The sequence below is a fragment of the Ranitomeya variabilis genome, chromosome 4 (genome assembly GCF_051348905.1).
Source record: "Ranitomeya variabilis isolate aRanVar5 chromosome 4, aRanVar5.hap1, whole genome shotgun sequence".
Classification (NCBI taxonomy): domain Eukaryota; kingdom Metazoa; phylum Chordata; class Amphibia; order Anura; family Dendrobatidae; genus Ranitomeya; species Ranitomeya variabilis.
The window spans coordinates 625045897-625063729 of NC_135235.1; the positions used below are offsets into that span (position 1 = coordinate 625045897).

General features: G+C 47.5%; 2 protein-coding genes across 6 annotated transcripts in view; one reads left to right on the forward strand and one right to left on the reverse strand.

Moving 5' to 3' along the window:
* The window catches only part of LOC143766127 (uncharacterized), a 114550-nt gene that overhangs the window by 60410 nt on the left and 36307 nt on the right, over window positions 1–17833 (reverse strand). For 4 of the 5 annotated variants that reach the window (XR_013213536.1, XM_077253571.1, XM_077253575.1 and 1 more), the window contains one exon: window positions 14679–14808. The gene's annotated coding sequence lies outside the window, so the exon portion shown is untranslated. The remainder of the gene's footprint in view (window positions 1–14678; window positions 14809–17833) is intronic. The other variant, XM_077253573.1, reaches the window with a different exon arrangement.
* Window positions 13656–17833, forward strand: part of FBXW10B (F-box and WD repeat domain containing 10B) — a 28473-nt gene continuing 24295 nt past the window's right edge. The window contains exon 1 of the mRNA XM_077253569.1: window positions 13656–14367. Coding sequence (XP_077109684.1) covers window positions 13866–14367 — 502 coding nt within the window. The 5' untranslated portion in view covers window positions 13656–13865. The remainder of the gene's footprint in view (window positions 14368–17833) is intronic.

Here is a 17833-nt window from a genome sequence, read left to right on the forward strand (position 1 = left end):
AAATAGGCAAATATGTCTACATTTCTGTTTTTTTCAGTCAAGATGGGATGCATATATTCTGGTGTAATACTTGTGGTGGTGCTCCCTTGTCGCCCTCGACATAGTCTGACCTCATAGACTAGATTATCTGGATGAATCTTCCTCATACTCGGTAGGGTACTGTTTCTCAGCGGTAATCCAGTTTATTCTTGTTTCGCATGGTCGGCACTAGCATACGGTCTCCTGACTGGAGCAATTCACCTTTTGTCAGGGTCCGACCTGAGTGTTGCACCTCCCAAAACTTCTGCTTGCTCAACCACCTTACTGTTAGAAATCGGTCGGTGCCAGTATTCTGAGATCCAGCTACTTGGACTACTGCAAATGCAGAGGTCTCCTGAGTCAAGCTCCAGTTCAGTAATCTCCCGCTTGCTCTATCCCAAACCGCAGCATGTAGGGGGTGTAACTGGTAGATGTGGGGACTCGATTGTTATAGACCCAGACCAACTCAGAAATTAATTTGGGCTACTTCATCATCTTGTCCTCTTACAAGGTCTGCAACATTGCTGTCTGGTCCAGGAGTGGGGACACACCGTGAACTTGGTGAAATGGTCGGTCATAGCTTTTGTGAGATGTCCCGATCATCAAGTACTTGATCATTAACACTTCCAAAGATGCGAAGGTTCAGATGGCTTGAATAGGGGCCCTCTATTTTGGGGGTTTGTTCAGCTCGCACTGGCAACATTTTTGGTAGGCCTTGTCATGATCCAGACCGGGTTTTGAGTCCTGTCTTCCCTTTTCCGGTCTTGTCATGCCAGGGGTTAACTTTCTCAGCCTCAGTCTGGTCTCAGCTTTGCTATTTATCCCTGCTGTGTCCAGCAGACCATGTCAGTTATAGCTTCTGCCTAAGGCGTGAGTAGCTGACCCCGTTTACCTTGATTTGTCCTGTTGCTTGCTTACTGAACCCATGTCTGTTTATGCCCTCTTCCCTTCCCGACTGTGTTCCATTTTTGTGTATTGACTCTGTTTTTTTTTACTCCGCTTGGACCCTGACCTGTTGTTTTGTCTCTTGTCTTTGGCATATCCGCTCCTGACTGGTACTGACCCATTTGGCTTGTTATTGACTCTGTGTTTCCTTATTCCCTTTGTACTGCACTACAGTCTTATATTGACCCGGCTTGTTTTGACTATTCTGGTGGTGTCCTCGCCGATGCATTGCAGATCTGGTCCTGCTGTGTGCAGTCCTCCCTCCACTCTATTGCCACCTAGTGGAGCTTGTAATTACCTGTATTGCAGCTGCGTGACAGGCCTCTTCAACTACTTGTCTCAATTATGGCCAATATGCCAGTCACTGCAACCACCGAATGGTCTTTTCCACACCAAAGTGAGTGCCTCTTTCGTGAGCTTCTTTAGCTAACAGCATCAATAACCCCTCTGGAGCCACTATTTGCCAGGTGACGTCAAATTCTCGAGGAAGCTGGATTCACAAAGACAGCAAGCCATTTTTCAAAAAAAGCCTTTCCCACTGGCCCAAGATCTGCAGGGTGCTTGTGGGTAAAGTTGTCCTAGCCTCCTGGTCGGGTCTTTGTCCTAGGGTGATCCACTTTCTTCGGGATAAGACTGCTGCAGGGGTATCCACTAATCTCTAGAATGACCCAGCAACTTTAGCTTAAACAAACTTTATTTGTCCAGATTCTCAGTCTCCCTCAGCCACCAGCTGGCATAAGCGATCAAGTTTTCTCTTGCTTCCTTCCACTCCCAGTCTGTACAGAGTTCCGCCAGTGTACCGCATAAAGGGCTGAGAGAAGTTAGTGTAAGCTAAGAGTATCTCTGTAACGGGGGTCTACCAAGCTGAGGTACCTCTTTCAGTACCACCCCGTGTTTCAGGAGGTCCACTTTGCTTTGGCTGGAGTCTGAATGAAGGACGCTGGCTGGAATTCCTTGATTACATGAGAGCATATAAAAGCTGACTGCTTCTCCACGTATTTCCAGTCTCACAACACTTTATTCACAGAACACAGAATATATATCACAACAGATACAGAGGGCAGGCCCATTCAAAAGCGGCAGGCCAGACATACATTACAATAACCGCAGGTGGCCGGAGCCTGCTGATATTTACTGTGGGAATTACAAAGGTGGGGGAGGTCAGAAGGGGGATATCTTGTCTACTCTGCCCAGGGGCGCAGCCTGTGGGCTGATGCATTAGGGACATGTATCTCACATGGAACCTATTATATATACAAATAACTGCATAACATATTCTGGGTGCTGGGGGGTTCTGTACCACGGCTCCCCCTTTCAGCGACGCGATCGGCATACACAGTCTGATCCTTAACGGATCGGTTTGGGGATGACCGAAGTTTATGGGGTTGGTACAAGTTCCGTTTGTCGACTTAGTCCATCGGCGTTACCGTTTTGTTTGCCGGGTCTGTAGTGGATGGTGAAGTCCAGAGGTTGTAGGGCTAAACTCCACCGCAGTAATCTGGCGTTGTCTCCGGAGACCCGATTAAGCCAGACTAGGGGATTATGGTCCGTTAGGAGGGAAAACTGTCGCCCATACAAATATGGTTGTAACTTTTTGAGTGCCCATACTACTGCCAGGCACTCTTCGATGGCCGCATAGCTTACTTCACGGGGTAGTAGTAGTAGTTTCCGACTCAGGTAAGCTACTATGTGTTCTTGGCCGTCCGGCCCGACTTGGCTCAGTACTGCCCCCAATCCAAACATAGAAGCGTCTGTGTGAACAAGCAAACGTTTAGTTGGATCGGTTGCGGCCAATACAGAGGTATTGGTGAGGGTGTCCTTTAGCTGGCGGAAGGCTTCCTCACACTCTGGGGTCCAGGTTACCTGGCGGGGTTGGTTCTTATGGGTCAGATCAGTGAGGGGCTTGGCTACGCTGCTGTAATTGGGGACGAATTTCCTGTAATACCCCGCTGTCCCTAGAAACGAAATGACCTGGGTTTTAGTGCGTGGGGTGGGCCATTTGGCTATGTCCTCAATCTTGGCTGGTTCTGGTCGCTGTTTCCCACTTCCCACCCAATGTCCTAAATACTGAACCTCCGCTTTGCCCACGTGACACTTGTTTGGGTTCAGGGTGATTCTGGCCTTGTGGATCCTGTCTAATACTGTCTCTAGGTGATTTAGATGCTCTTCCCATGTCGCGCTGTTGATGGCGATGTCATCCAGGTAGGCACACGCATAGTCCTGGAGACCATCCAGAAGCCGGTCAGCCAGCCTCTGGAAGGTCGCAGGGGCATTCTTCATCCCGAATGGCATAACTCGAAACTGGAATAAGCCGAACGGGGTGACAAATGCAGACTTGGGAATAGCGTCAGGACTAAGGGGAATCTGCCAGTAGCCTTTGCATAGATTGATGGTGGTCAAATACTTTGCCCCTGCCAGCCGGTCTAACAGCTCATCCACGCGCGGCATGGGATATGCATCCGTCACCGTTTTCTCATTGAGCCTGCGATAGTCTACACAAAACCGTGTAGTCCCATCCTTCTTGGGCACTAACACTACGGGGGATGCCCAGGGACTATCTGACTCTTCAATGACCCCTAAACGCAACATCTCTCGTATCTCTTGTCGCATCCCTTCTCGTACAGACTCAGGGACACGGAAGGGGGGTTGTCTCAGGGGGGGTCTGATCCTGGGTCTCAACCTTGTGTTGTGCCAGGTGGGTGTACCCCAGTCTCCCTGAAAACATCCTCTGTCGCTGCCTCAACAACGCCTCTGCCTGCTGTCTCTCCCGGGGACCTAGGTCTTCACCCCAGTGTACCTGGTCCCATGTTTTAGACTGAGTCCTCTCCCCTAAGACATCAGGCAAGGGGAGTCCGGCTACATCCTCTGCTTCAGGTGCACAGATGGCCACTACCTCTTCAGGGCACTCCCGGTAGGGCTTCAGCATGTTCACGTGGAACATGCGTATAACCCTGGGGTCGTCACAATCGGCGACATTATAGGTGGTGTTGGCTATTTTCCCCACTACCTGGTAGGGCCCCTGCCATGCAGCTTGGAACTTGTTCTGCCTAGTGGGTTCTAACGCCAGCACCTTCTGCCCTATCTCAAAGGTGCGTTCTCTGGCCCTCCGATCGTACCATACGCGCTGGCACCGTTGGGCCACCTGCAGGTTCCCACGTACAGCCTGGGTCAGCTCCTGTAGGCGGTCCCGGAATTCCAGCACATAGGGTACAATAGGTACCCCTTCTATGGTGCCCTCCCCTTCCCAGTGTTCTAGCACTAAGTCTAGGGGTCCCCTTACCCGTCTCCCGTATACCAGTTCGAACGGGGAGAACCCCGTGGATTCTTGGGGCACCTCCCGATAGGCAAACAGGAGGTGAGGCAAGAATTTCTCCCAGTCCCTGTAGGTCCTGGTAAAAGTCCCAATGAGTTGTTTTAACGTCCCGTTAAAGCGTTCACACAACCCATTGGTTTGCGGGGTGGTACGGGGCGCTTCTAATGGACTTTACGCCGCACAGCTTCCACAGTTGGCTGGTCACCTCTGCTGTAAACTGGGTACCCTGGTCCAAGATAATCTCCGGGGGAAATCCAACCCGTGAGAAAACCTGGAGCAGGGCAGCCGCCACAGTCTCTGCCAGTATGTTAGGTAACGCAACCGCCTCTGGATACCGTGTGGCATAATCTACCACTGTCAATATATATCTTTTCCCTGACGGACTGGGTTTGGCTAACGGCCCTATCAGATCGACCGCTACTCGGCTAAATGGTTCCTCCACAATGGGAAGGGGACGTAATTTGGCCTTGCATCGATCTCCCCTCTTGCCAATGCGCTGGCAACTGTCACAGGTCTGGCAGTACTGACGAACATCATAGATTACCCCCAGCCAAAAGAAGTTTTGTGTCAGACGATGCCTGTTGCGACTAACGCCGAAGTGCCCGGCCAAGGGTATGTCATGAGAGATTCGCAGTAACTCCTGCCTATACTTCTTAGGAACTACCAGTTGTTGTTTTATAGTGGGGCTCATCCCTGTGTGGTGCTGCTCTGTGATCCGGTAGAGGAGTCCCTGCTTCCATACAAACTGTTCCCCTTCCAGAACCCCTCTCCCCTCCTGTGCCTTCCCACGATATCCCTCCAATGAAGGATCCACAAGTAACTCCCTCTTAAATTCATCTGGGGTCGCCCAAGAAATGTGTCTGGCTATGGGAATACGTGTAGGGCTGGGATGTCTTACCTGGGCCTCCTCTGAGTGTGATTCCGCCTCCGCAGCTCGAGCTTGTCTCCGGGTGGTCACAGGATATGTCTCACCAAGAGGGGCAACCGAGAAGGCAGACAACATGGGCCCCAAGTCATTTCCCAGCAAGACGTCAGCAGGCAAATCCTCCATCAAGCCGACCTCAACAAGGCCATCCCCGACTCCCCAGTTCAGGTGAATCCTGGCAGTGGGCAGTCGATGTATGGCTCCCCCTGCTATACGGACTGCCACTGTCCGGTCCGTCTTCTCTTGGTCCCCGATGAGATGAGGCTTCACAAGGGTCAAAGTTGCTCCGGAATCTCTTAGTCCCTGCATGCGTTTCCCATTAACCCACACGACCTGTCTATGCTGTTGTCGATTATCTGCCCGGGCTGCCTGCACGGGGTCTACTTCATGCAGCACTTCCTCCATTTCTTCCACCCCTTGGTTAGTTGTAGCCCCCAATGCCGGGTCAGCTTCGCCTTGGTAGCAGCGTACAGCGGCCCGGCTGAAGGTAGCTGTTCCAGCCTTTGGCCACTGGGTATGCTGAGTCCGGTTGGGACATTGTCTTTGCAGGTGGCCCAGCTGACGGCAGGTGTGGCATCGCGCCCCAGGGGAACTGTGGTAGGCCAGGTTTCTAGCTGGTCCCCCTACAATCTTCGGTGGTTTGGGGCCCTCCAGGTCCATGGGCGGACCCTTAGTGACCATCTTTGATCCAGACAACTGAGGCCTCCTGGCGTCATGATGTTCATCGGCCAGACGAGCGGCTTCCTCAAGTCATTGGCCGCCTGTCCCGAAGCCATTCCTGTGTCTCGGTGGTTAGTCCATTAAATAATCATTCTAACAAGAAGAGCTGGAGGACGTCCTCCTTAGTGGTTGCTTGGCTCCCTTGTACCCACTGTAGCAGTGACCGCCGTAATTTACAGGCCCATTCAGCGTGGGTATCGGTTACTCGTTTTATAAGTCCGCGGAACTTTTGGCGGTATGCCTCTGGTGTCAGCGCATACCGGGCAAAGATCACTTCTTTGATCCACTCATAGTCCATACAGTCCTCATCAGGTACTGTGCGATAGGCGTCCGCTGCCCGGCCGGTCAGCTTGCTGGCCAGTATCTGAACCCATTCCTCCGGTTTCACTTGATTAAGGGCACACTGCCGCTCAAAGTCCTGCAGAAAGCCATCAATGTCTTCCTCTGCCTCCCCCAACTGTCAGAAGGCATTATACTGGATCTTTTTGTGGCTTACTGTTGAAGGTACCTGGTCGGAGGCCAGAGCTCCCCCTGCTCGCTGACTCTCCTCTCTCCGCTCTGCCATCTCCATCTTGGCCAGCTCCACTTTGGTCCACTCTGCCATCTCCATCTTGGTTAGCTCTATTCCGGTCCGCTCGGCCATCTTTTCCTTTAGATCAGTACGCACATCAGCCATCACCTCTCGTATGATCTCTACTGCAGGGTTTGGGCCATAGAACGCCAGTCTGTTCTTTACCTCCCTCTGGAATTCAGTCTCCTCCACGTTCACATTGGGGGGCACTGCACCGTCGTGTTCCATGATGGCTGCTATCAAATCCGCTTTTGTTTTGTTGCTGGCGATTAACCCTCGGGCTTCCACCAGATCTTTTAATGCAGTCCTCTTTAACTTCTGGTAGTTGTTTTCCATTCATTCCTTTCCTCCTGTAGAAGGGGTATCAGATCCCGCTGTCTGCCACCAGTGTAACGGGGTCTACCAAGCTGGGGTACCTCTTTCAGTACCACCCCGTGTTTCAGGAGGTCCACTTTGCTTTGGCTGGAGTCTGAATGAAGGACACTGGCTGGAATTCCTTGATTACATGAGAGCATATAAAAGCTGACTGCTTCTCCACGTATTTCCAGTCTCACAACACTTTATTCACAGAACACAGAATATATATCACAACAGATACAGAGGGCAGGCCCATTCAAAAGCAGCAGGCCAGACATACATTACAATAACCGCAGGTGGCCGGAGCCTGCTGATATTTACTGTGGGAATTACAAAGGTGGGGGAGGTCAGAAGGGGGATATCTTGTCTCCTCTGCCCAGGGGCGCAGCCTGTGGGCTGATGCATTAGGGACATATATCTCACATGGAACCTATTATATATACAAATAACTGCATAACATATTCTGGGTGCTGGGGGGTTCTGTAACAATCTCTCAATGCCATATTCAACGCCTGCAAAGCTTCCTCTTGCCTAGGACCCCACTGGACTGGTTGCAACTTGGTTTCCCCTGCCATTCCTCATAGCAACTCGTTAAGTGACGCTGCGATACTGGCAAAGTTTTTTATGAAATGGAATGTTATCTATGCAATTATCAGCCCGAAAGGCACCTGGTTAAATTTGAATAGGCCTATGAAGAGGACGAAGGCCGTCATCAGGCGACCTTCAATGGCTATCGGGACTTGCCAGTAGCCACTGGCTAGGTCGAGGGAGAAGTACTTGGTCTATCTCAGAGAGGACAGGGATTCTTCGATACTGGGTAAGGGACAGGAATCCCACACAGTGCAAACATTCAGCTGTCATTAGTCCACACAGAACCTCAGCGTACCATTCTTTTTTTCGAACCAAAGCAATATGTGCTGCCCAGGGATTCTGGCTTTCGAGGATCACTTCATTGCGCAGCATGTGCAACAACAGTTCTTTCACCTACTGGTACATTTGAGGTGGAATTTGCTGATACCTCTCTTGATTGGAAGCAGCGCCATGGGGATTTTGTGCTGTATAGCTGGGGTACACTCAAAGTCATCTTTGTGTCACGTAAATACTCCAAAGTATCGCTGCAGTAACTGTTCAACTTGTCCAACTGGTTTTGATGAGAATTCTGTGAAATTAGCCTCCATTTTTTCCCTAGATGTGGCAACCGGCTAGTGGCTCGCTTCTGTCCTTTTGACTATCGAGAGACACCAACAAGGTCCATGGGTCTCCTCCTACAGGCGTTAATTCTATATATTTGTGCTCAAAACTTTACATACGCTGTCAGAATTTTTGCTTTGTTTTTGCATTATGGCCCCAACACTATATGATGGTCTTCAAAGTAGTCCCCACACTGTATGATTGCCACCACAGTTGTCTCCACACTGTATGATGGATCTTACAATTATCCCCAAACTGTATTATGAACTCCTCAGTAGTCCCCACACTGTATGATGCCCCCCACACAATACTATGGCCCCCACAGTAGTCCCCACACTGTATGGGCCCCACAGCAGTCTCCACACTATATGATGGCAACACTACATGGTGACCTTCACGGTAGCCCCCACACTTTATGATTACCCCACAGTACCCCTATAAGTATTTAAATAAAAAAACATCATATACTCACCTAACCCAAGTGTGACAACCTGCTGGCATCACTACATGGCCTTCCATTCCCCACCTGCCTGTTACATCAACTCACTCACCCAGTGCCATGCTGTGAGATCTGTCTGCTGCCGCCTCCATGCCATGTGCTCCATGGCCGCTTACTCTGTGTACACTTCCTGGCTGTGTGCATACGGGGGCAGCACCAGCAACTCTGGATTCTTATTGAGACTGTGTGCACCTCCCTAAGGAGTCCCTGGTCAACAGCCTAGAAGCATCTGATACTTAAGACATCCTCACCCATTGGAGGATGCCTGAGCAAACTATTTCCCTCAGTTAGCATTTGCTACTGAGCTGCCAGGTTCTGTCTGTTTCCGGTCTCTGAGGGCTGCAATACGCAGGCCTTTATCTGTGTTCTGTTACTTCTGTGTCTGAACTCTGGTCTATGTCCGTTCCTGTTCCTTCTTTGTTTGTTTACCATTCTCACTCTGCTGTGTTTGTCTCCACGTTTCCTCTCTGCTCTGCTTGCCACTATCAGTGGCTCTGCATCTCTCTGCTCTGTTCGCCACTACCCGTGGTTCTGTGCTTCTCTGCTCAGTTCTGCCACAACCTGTGGCTCTGCACCCTCTGGCTCTTAGCGCTTCCTCCTGCGGTTCTGGCTCTTGGTGTTGCTTCCTGTGGTTCGCTCTTGGTTCCGCCTCCAGCGTCTCCGCTCTTGGCTCCGCCTCCAGCGTCTCCGCTCTTGGCTCCGCCCCCAGCGGCTCCGCTCTTGGCTCCGCCTCCTCCTCTGCCTTCTCCTCTGCTCTTAGCGCTGCCTTCTCCTTCTCTGCTATTAGCTCTGCCTTTTCCTTCTTTGCTCTTAGCTCTGCTTTCTCCTTCTCTGCTCTTAGCTCCACCTCCTGCTCTTACTCCGCCTCCTGTGATTCTGCTTTGCATCAGCTCTTGCTCTACCTCTGTTCAGCAACTTGCTGTACAGGTCTCTACCTGTTTCTTTATGTTCTCCAGTCTGAACAGGTTCTTACCTCTTTCCATACACCCGCCGGTATACCAGTTCCTACCAGAGTATCAGCCCTGTCTGCCAGAGTGCCAGCCGTGCCCGCCTGTCTGCCAGAGTGCCAGCCGTGCCCACCTGTATCTCCGTGAAGCCAGTCTGCCCGTCAGGGCCTCTGCTGTACCCGTCCGTCAGCCAGTGTCACAGCTGTGCCTGCCTGCCTGTGTCTTGTCCCCGGTAGGATCAGCATCCACAGTCAGACTCCACCCTGGAGTGGTACCCAGTAGCTTCCTATTGCACAAGTCTGACCTCATCATCAGAGGCTCTAGCGAACACCTAGGAAGCTACTTAGTTACGCCCCTTCCAGGGAAGTTTGGTCTGTGGTCCAGTGGGGCCACACCCCCAGATGCCCGCGCCATCCAGTCTCGGCGCGAGCGTTACACCAAGATACTGGTAAGTCCACTGGCAGATAGCGGCAAATGCAGTAATGTCATCGCATCAGAGCACTCAAAAGGCGTCAGAGTCCCGGCAAGCTGAGGTCATCACATTGCTCCTCACCCTGTGCGTCACCCTACCGTTCTGTATTTCAACTTTGTTTATTGAATTTTAATTTGACAAAAGGTTAGGAAAGAGAAGGAAGGATGAACATGGGAAAAGCAAGCAATGGCGAATCATAAAAATTAGAGATCTCAAACAATCTAATACAATATCTAGTTTTGAATAAAAAAGAGCAAGAGGAAATGAAATAACATAAAATTATATAAAAGAATATTACAACCAGACCACCTCTTCACATGTCAGTGTATATCTTGAAGTTTTAAATAGAGACCTTTGCAAGGTCCCAGAAGGCTGCAACTATAAAAGGTTTGCATTGCCGCTTGGCCATGCGCTAGTTTAAACTGAAATCGTGTGTTTATGGATGTGTATATGTTATCTGGTGAAAGCTCCTAATCAACCCCTTCCCGAGCGTTGTTGTATGTGATTGGGTGCTTGGAGCTGACTAGCGCCAGTTAGTGCCATCCAGGATGAGGAACGATCCTACAACGTCTATTTACCAGCGTTCCCCAGTGCGCTTTCCTGTCCCAAGTTAGGGCGGTTAGTGGCATCCGCCAGAGCGGCGCTGCGCACACTCAGTGCGCTAAACCTATTATTGTTTTAATTTTCCCTGGCACCGCAGGGGCGGCGCCGAGCGCTAGTGGGTCTAGAGGGACTCTAACCCCGTGTCCTTGGGGCAGAGTCCTGTGACCGAACACTAGCATTCACTCAGCCGTATTGCGGCCCTGCGACGCAACAGGGTCCGTCTCCTTACATACCGGGTGACTTTAACCCATGTGTGTTCTCATTATACCGCCATATACTGTCCGCCATTACAGAGTAGCAAGTAATATCTCTGCACGGTGGACCCCAGGCTGTGAACGCACCTTATATCCTCCTTTATATTATTTGGTGCGTTCCGCCAGCCCTAACACTTAGGGCGCCAACCTCCGCATCTAGGTAGTTTTTCAGACAGCTATGCATTTAGGGTCAGATCACTCATTTCTGCACATCAGTTGAGTGAGACTGATTTTTTGAGCACAACTATTAATATCACTGTTATGATATGTATTTTTAGGGAATAAGTGACTCATTAGCTACCCTGGTCTGATAGGGCTATACTTGAGGAATTGTGCTTTGTCGGCTAATCTCTGCATGTTTATTTTGTTTTTCAAGCAGAGATGTATATTAGCCAGATAAATATTATACTATATTATAGAACTTCTTAAAAGTTATATTTTAGAAAAGTTTTTTTCTGTAGTTAGTTGTTGTTGTTTTCACCCTTTGGTATATTCAAATTGTGTAAGAAACTCTGATTTCACCTGAATGGGTTTTAATTTTATCTATTTTCCTTTTAATTCTTTCTTGTTTCAGTTTTGACATCATAAATTTTGTAGGCTTCTTAAGGGAAGAATATGTTTTAAATTTAGATGATTTAATCATGACATCATACTCTGAAAATATTTCTGTTCTAAGTTCTTGTCTGAGTTTAAAATACCTAGATGGATTTTGGGAGATGGGGTGGGTAGGTTTTGTTGAAGGTCTTCTTTCTGTTTAATTTTAGCTTGTAAAATCCTAATTCTCTCTCTGTTCCTCTTTTTATATCTGGATGATAGTTGAATTAGTTTTCCCCTATTTACTGCTTTGTAGGTATTCCAAAGCAGAAAAGGGTCTATATCGGCTGAAGAATTTTCTTTAAAGAAATGTGTAGAGGTATCTTCAAATTCAGTTCTGAATTCGGTATTTTAGGCAAAATGGAATTACATTTCCAGAGGGCCTAGTAGGATTTCTCCTATAACTGGGGAATGTAGTAGTAAAAATTCACTGCACACTCTTTAGTCAATTTGCAAACGTGTTTTCACAATTTATTCCAAAAAATAAGTGTAAAGGCCACAAACAGAAATTATATATTCAGATTCAGAACCCAACGTTTCGACCCTCCTGGGTCTTAGTCATGGGGTTTACTATAAAATGAAAAAATAAAGTATAAGACACTGAGAACTATATACAATATATACAGTTTAAATAGAGGAACATACAGAACCAAAGTGAGTCTGTATGTTGGTTCTGTATGTTCCTCTATTTAAACTGTATATATTGTATATAGTTCTCAGTGTCTTATACTTTATTTTTTCGTTTTATAGTAAACCCTATGACTAAGACCCAGGAGGATCGAAACGGGAAGTGTGTCCTTCTCTGATGGTCCGGTCTTCTTTCTCCTCGGTTCCTGGCGTAGCTTCCTCTTACCTATGCCTTCGTCCAAGTTGAAGGTGTCCGATGCTTCCTGTGTCTGAGTGAGGGTTCTCCGGTAGATAGTAGCGAGGAAAATCTTCGGTGGTGTTGATCTCGGCGTGTATCACTTCACCAGTGGCTTCAGTCTTCGCTCTCCTTAAGCTCCGGTCCACGGCTGTCACTCTGTACAGCCGCACAGGAGCAGGTGCTGCAGGATTCTTTGTTGTGCAATGGCAGGTCTTCTGGCGATGAGCTATTGTAAAAGTGCTCTCACGGTTGTCAGCCGTTGCTTGTGGCTTCACTTCGGTACTCCCGGCTGCAGCTCTCCTGAGTCCCGGTACATCTGCTGTCACTCAAATCGGTTGTTTGAAAGCAGAGGCGGCAGCGGGACAGATCTAGCCGGGGTTTTGGATTCCTTTTTTTTTTTTTAAATTCACCTAAGAGTTAGTGTATTGCGTCGTCAGGGATGCGTTGTTTGACAAGATGGCAGCTTATCAACGGTTTGAACTGCATGTATGGCAGTTATGTTTCTGGCCTGCGGTTCAGCTTACCCGCTGGCTTCTGATGTAAACAACTTCAGATTGGAGAGTCCAATTCTTTCAGGGAAGATCTCAAAATGTTCCTGGTGATTTGCTGAACAGGTCTATTATATAAATGTTCGGGGAAAAAGACTTCTGGTAGCTATTAAAGTTGAGTTAGAGGTTTACTCCTCAGAGCACCCGACTTACCGCATCAGAGTCTTGGCCATGCCCCCACCCTACCGTTCTGTAAGCCGCAGAACAGACAGTGGTAGTGCAGGGAGAATACGTCTACTGTGCTGCTATCGAATATAACTGTCGGAGTTCTGTAGCCTGTACCGCTCCAGTAGCTATGCTATTGACTAGAGAGAAGGGATCATATCTATCTCTCTATACATTGTTACATAGGCTGAAAAAGAGAACATACTGTAGGTCCATCAACTTCAGTATTCCTCAATCACATTTACATTATCCAGCAGAAAATTATTTATAACCCACAATGCCATTTGTTATGACAAAGGCATCTAGCCCCTTTTTTATAATAGTATCTCCTGCAGTCGTGCATTTCACAGTCTGACTGCTCTAATTGTAAAGAACCCTTTCCTATTTAGTTGCCGGAATTGATTTCCTCCACATGTAATGAATGCCCCCTGGTCCTTTTATAAGGCTGTTTTAAGGGATAAAGTATGTACTATCTATCTACCTATCCTTTTATCACCATTATTCTCTATTATTATCTTACCTGTTTGTATGTAGCAGGCGCTGTACTTAGTAAAATGCCTGTTACTGTATAACAGGAACAACATTACAATGAATCAGCTGCTGCTCTACTACAATACTTACAGCACTTGCTCGGGAAGGGTGCCCATTGTAGGATAATTATAGTATTTGCAGTCTCCTTGGAGCCATCAACAATAGGGTGACAAAACTGCAAACAGCAGCTGCTCCGAGATTGAATCTGACATTACCAGCTATCTCCAGGCGCTGATTTATTAGGCAAAATGGGCACCAATGATGTCTTCGCCTTGTCATAGCAAATGTCATGCCAAGTTTTTTCGTGTTTATAATTATCATACCCCTTTTGATCCTTTGGTTGGAACATGAAGACCATGGAGATATCAGAGCTGAAGCTGCAATATGCCCCAGATCTACGCTGTGAGAACCAGTCACCACGAATGCCACTTTGCCAAGTGTGTGAGACGTGCGTACTGGCCACCAAGCTCGCCGTCACCAAAGAAGTTTTTACAAGGGCTGGGAACTATGCTCAAAGAAAGTTTTTATTTGGGGTCATCACGAGGTTCAAGAGTTTGGACTTGTTGGTCTATATGGAGAAAGTGCTGGAGCCAGCTCTGGGCAAGGATTTTACTTACAGCCGGTCACGGATCAACCCCAGCCTGGCGCAGGACTTCAGTACAAGCGGCTCAAACCGGGCACTGAACAAGCGCGTGTTGCGCCAATTTATAACGGAAACGTGGGAATGGTTCAGGAATGGATCCTACTGGACCAAAGCAAATTACGCCCTGCTTCTGCTACAGATGTGCAGCGCCAACCTGCTGCAAAGTGCTGCCAACCTAATCCATGTACTCATTGCCCAGGAAGCAGGTAATCAACCTCGCATGTCCATGTAGAGGCAATCATTTCTACAGAAATTGCATGTAATGGGGAAAGCAGAAAAGGGTAAAAGTAAACATTATTAAAACTGTTTAAAACCCCTTTTAATAAGATAAGACAATCCCTTTAACAAAATGTGTGTTTTCGCAATATTTTTGTGAGAATTAAAAAAAAGTTTGTAAATAGGTGTACAAAGTGAGAGCTCGGTCATAGTAGGTGACAGGAAGCCATTAGATTTACTTAACAAAAAAAACCTTTTGTAACATGATCTAAAAGCAATGAAAAGTGATCCTTCTCCCTACCTATAACCCATGACTTTTCATCGCCGTCATCGCTTCAGGAAATTGCTTTATAAATCTTTAATATGTCGCCCGGTGCAGAACTGGTTTCACTTGATTTTCACTTGACTCTCTGCACTTGTATTTGTATCTGCTAAAAAGAGTGAAAATACCTTAGAAAAATGTCATTATATAAAACACAGTCTCATAATGCCGGTGATTGATTAGACGGGGAATCTTCCTGAGGCCATGGAGAGGAGCGATGCGATGATCCAGAAGGAACTGCAGCCAAAGACTGGCGGCGACTAATTTTGTTTATGGATGGCATTAAACAGAATCTGTCAGCAGGTTTTTGCTTTGTAATCTGAGAACAGAATGATGTAGGGGCAGAGACCCTGATCCCAGTGATTTGTCACTTACTGGGCTGTATTTTCCTGTTCAAATACATTCAGCAGGAGATTATCACTACAGGATTAGGTGCAGTGGCACAGCTAGCGTCCTATGGGCCCCAGTGCAAAACTTGGACTGGGCCTCCCTCCACGGTGTTGGTCAGATGTATGTGGCATTGTAATAATGACCTCCATCCTGGCCCTTATCTTGTAATAATCTAGCAAAGTCCTCCATCCTAGGCCTTTATTTCAAAATGTCCCCCATTCTGGTCCACTTCATGTAATAATATCCCCCATCTTGGTCCCCTTCCTGTAATAATGCCCACGATCCTATAATAATGTCCCCCATCCTGGTCCCCTTCCTGTAATAATATCCCTCATCTTGGTCCCCTTCCTGTAATAATGCCTACCATCCTGTATTAATGTCCCCCATCCTGGTCCCCTTCCTGTAATAATAACCCCCATCCTGGTCTCCTTCCTGTAATAATGTCCCCCATCCTGGTCTCCTTCCTGTAATATTGTCCACCATCATGGGTCCCTTCCTGTAGTAAAGTCCCCTATCCTGGGACCATTTCTGTAATAATGTCCCCTATCATAAGCCCCTTCCTGTAATAATACACCCATTCTGGGACTCTTCCTGTAATTATGTCTTCCATCCTGGGCTCCTTCCTGTAATACTTTCCTCCATCTTGGGCCCCTTCCTGTAATAATATTCCAAATCCTGGTCCCCTTCCTGTAATAATGTCGCCCATCCTGGTCTTCTTCCTTTAATATTGTCCATCATCATGGGTCCCTTCCTGTAGTAAAGTCCCCTATCCTAGGCCCATTTCTGTAATAATGTCCCCTATCATAAGCCCCTTCCTGTAATAATGCCCCCCATCCTGGTCTTCATCCTGTAATATTGTCTACCATCATGGGTCCCTTCCTGTAGTAAAGTCCCCTATCCTGGGCCCATTTCTGTAATGTCCCCTATCATAAGCCCCTTCTGGTAACAATGCCCCCCCATCCTGGGCTTCTTCCTGTAATAATGTATCCCATCCTGGGCTCCTTGCCGTAATAATTTCCTCCATCTTGGATCCCTTCCTGTAATAATGTTCCCCATCCTGGGCACCTTTCTGTAATAATGTCCCCCATCATGGGTCCCTTCCTGTAGTAAAGTCTCCTATCCTGGGCACCTTCGTGGCGCTCTTTTCAAGCACATTTAACCTCTTCACAACACGTGCAGTACATGTACAGCGCATGTTGTGTCTCTTCCTTTGATGTGGGCTCCAGCGCTGAGCCCACATCTTTCCTGGCACATGTCAGCTGTTTTGAACAGCTGACATGTGCCCCTAACAGCCACTCGTGGCTGTTAACCTGTTAAATGCCGCTGTCAATCTCTGACAGCGGCATTTAATGTGATCACTCCGGAAGCATGTCACTAATCATGGGCGCCCATGTCATATGACCGTGGGTCGCCGATGAGTTGGCATGACAGCCCAGGGTCTGCAGCAGACCCCTGTGGTTGTCATTCCCGGATTGCTATGAACGACGCCCAGCGGTCGGCACTCATAGCAGGTGAGCATTTCTGCTACATACAGGCGATCTGATCATCAAGATCAGAAGATCGCAACTTCTAGTCTCCCATGGAGACTAGTGAAACAAGTGAAAAGTAAAAAAAAAATGTTTTTAAAAATATCAAAAAAATTAAAAAAATCTAAGAGTACAAATAACCCCCCTTTCGCCCAATTCAAAATATAACAAAAAAAATACACAGATTTGGTATTGCCGCGTTCAGAGTAAATATATAAAAAGAATTAATCCTATCTGTAAACGGAGTAGCAAAAAAACCCCACAAAACGCTAGAATTACGCAACATTGCATTAAAATGCAATAATGATCAAAAGATCGTATCTACACCAAAATGGTATCAATAAAAACATCAGCTCGGCACACAAAAAATAAGCCCTCACCCAACTCCAGATCACGAAAAATGGAGACACTAAAGGTCTTGGAAAATGAAGCATTTTTTTTTTTTTTTTTAACAAACTTTGGATTTTTTTTTACCACTTAAATAAAATAGAAACTATACATGTTTGGCATCTATGAACTTATAATGCCCTGTAGAATCATAATGGCAGATGAGCTTTAGCATTTGGTGAATATGGTAAAAAAAAAAAACACAATTGAGGAATTGCACTTTTTTTGCAATTTCACCGCACTTGGATTTTTTTTCCCGTTTTCCAGTGCACGATATGGTAAAACAAATGGGGTTGTTCAAAAGTACAACTCGTCCTGCAAAAGAATAGCTCTCACATGCCCATATTGACAGAAAAATAAAAAAGTTATGGTACTGTGAAGTAGGGGAGCAGAAAACAAATGCAAAAACGAAAATGGGCTGTGGCGTGAAGGGGTTAGACACAAAAAAATGATTATTCTCACTGACATGGTGAGCAGTGTCCTCTTCCTCCCCCATAGTCGAAGCAGGGGATGGGCGGTGTAAGGCAGTGACATCACTCACAACGGGCATGCTGATGTCAGCTGCCGACCTATGATAGGCCGGTGGCCACTATAGCTATTGCAGCGCAGAGAGTTGCTGGAAAAATGCTCATTCAGCTGAGAAAAGCACTGGTGTTGGCGGGCCCCTGACTCCATGGGCCTGTTCACACCCTCAGCAACCGTGATCATTAAACCCCTGACTTGATGTCTCATGCCTCCTGGTCTAACCCTGCCCCCACCACTGATTATTATCAGCTTTCTGTCCATACAAAGTGTACACAAAAAGCTGCCAATTAGTGATGTGGGTGGGGT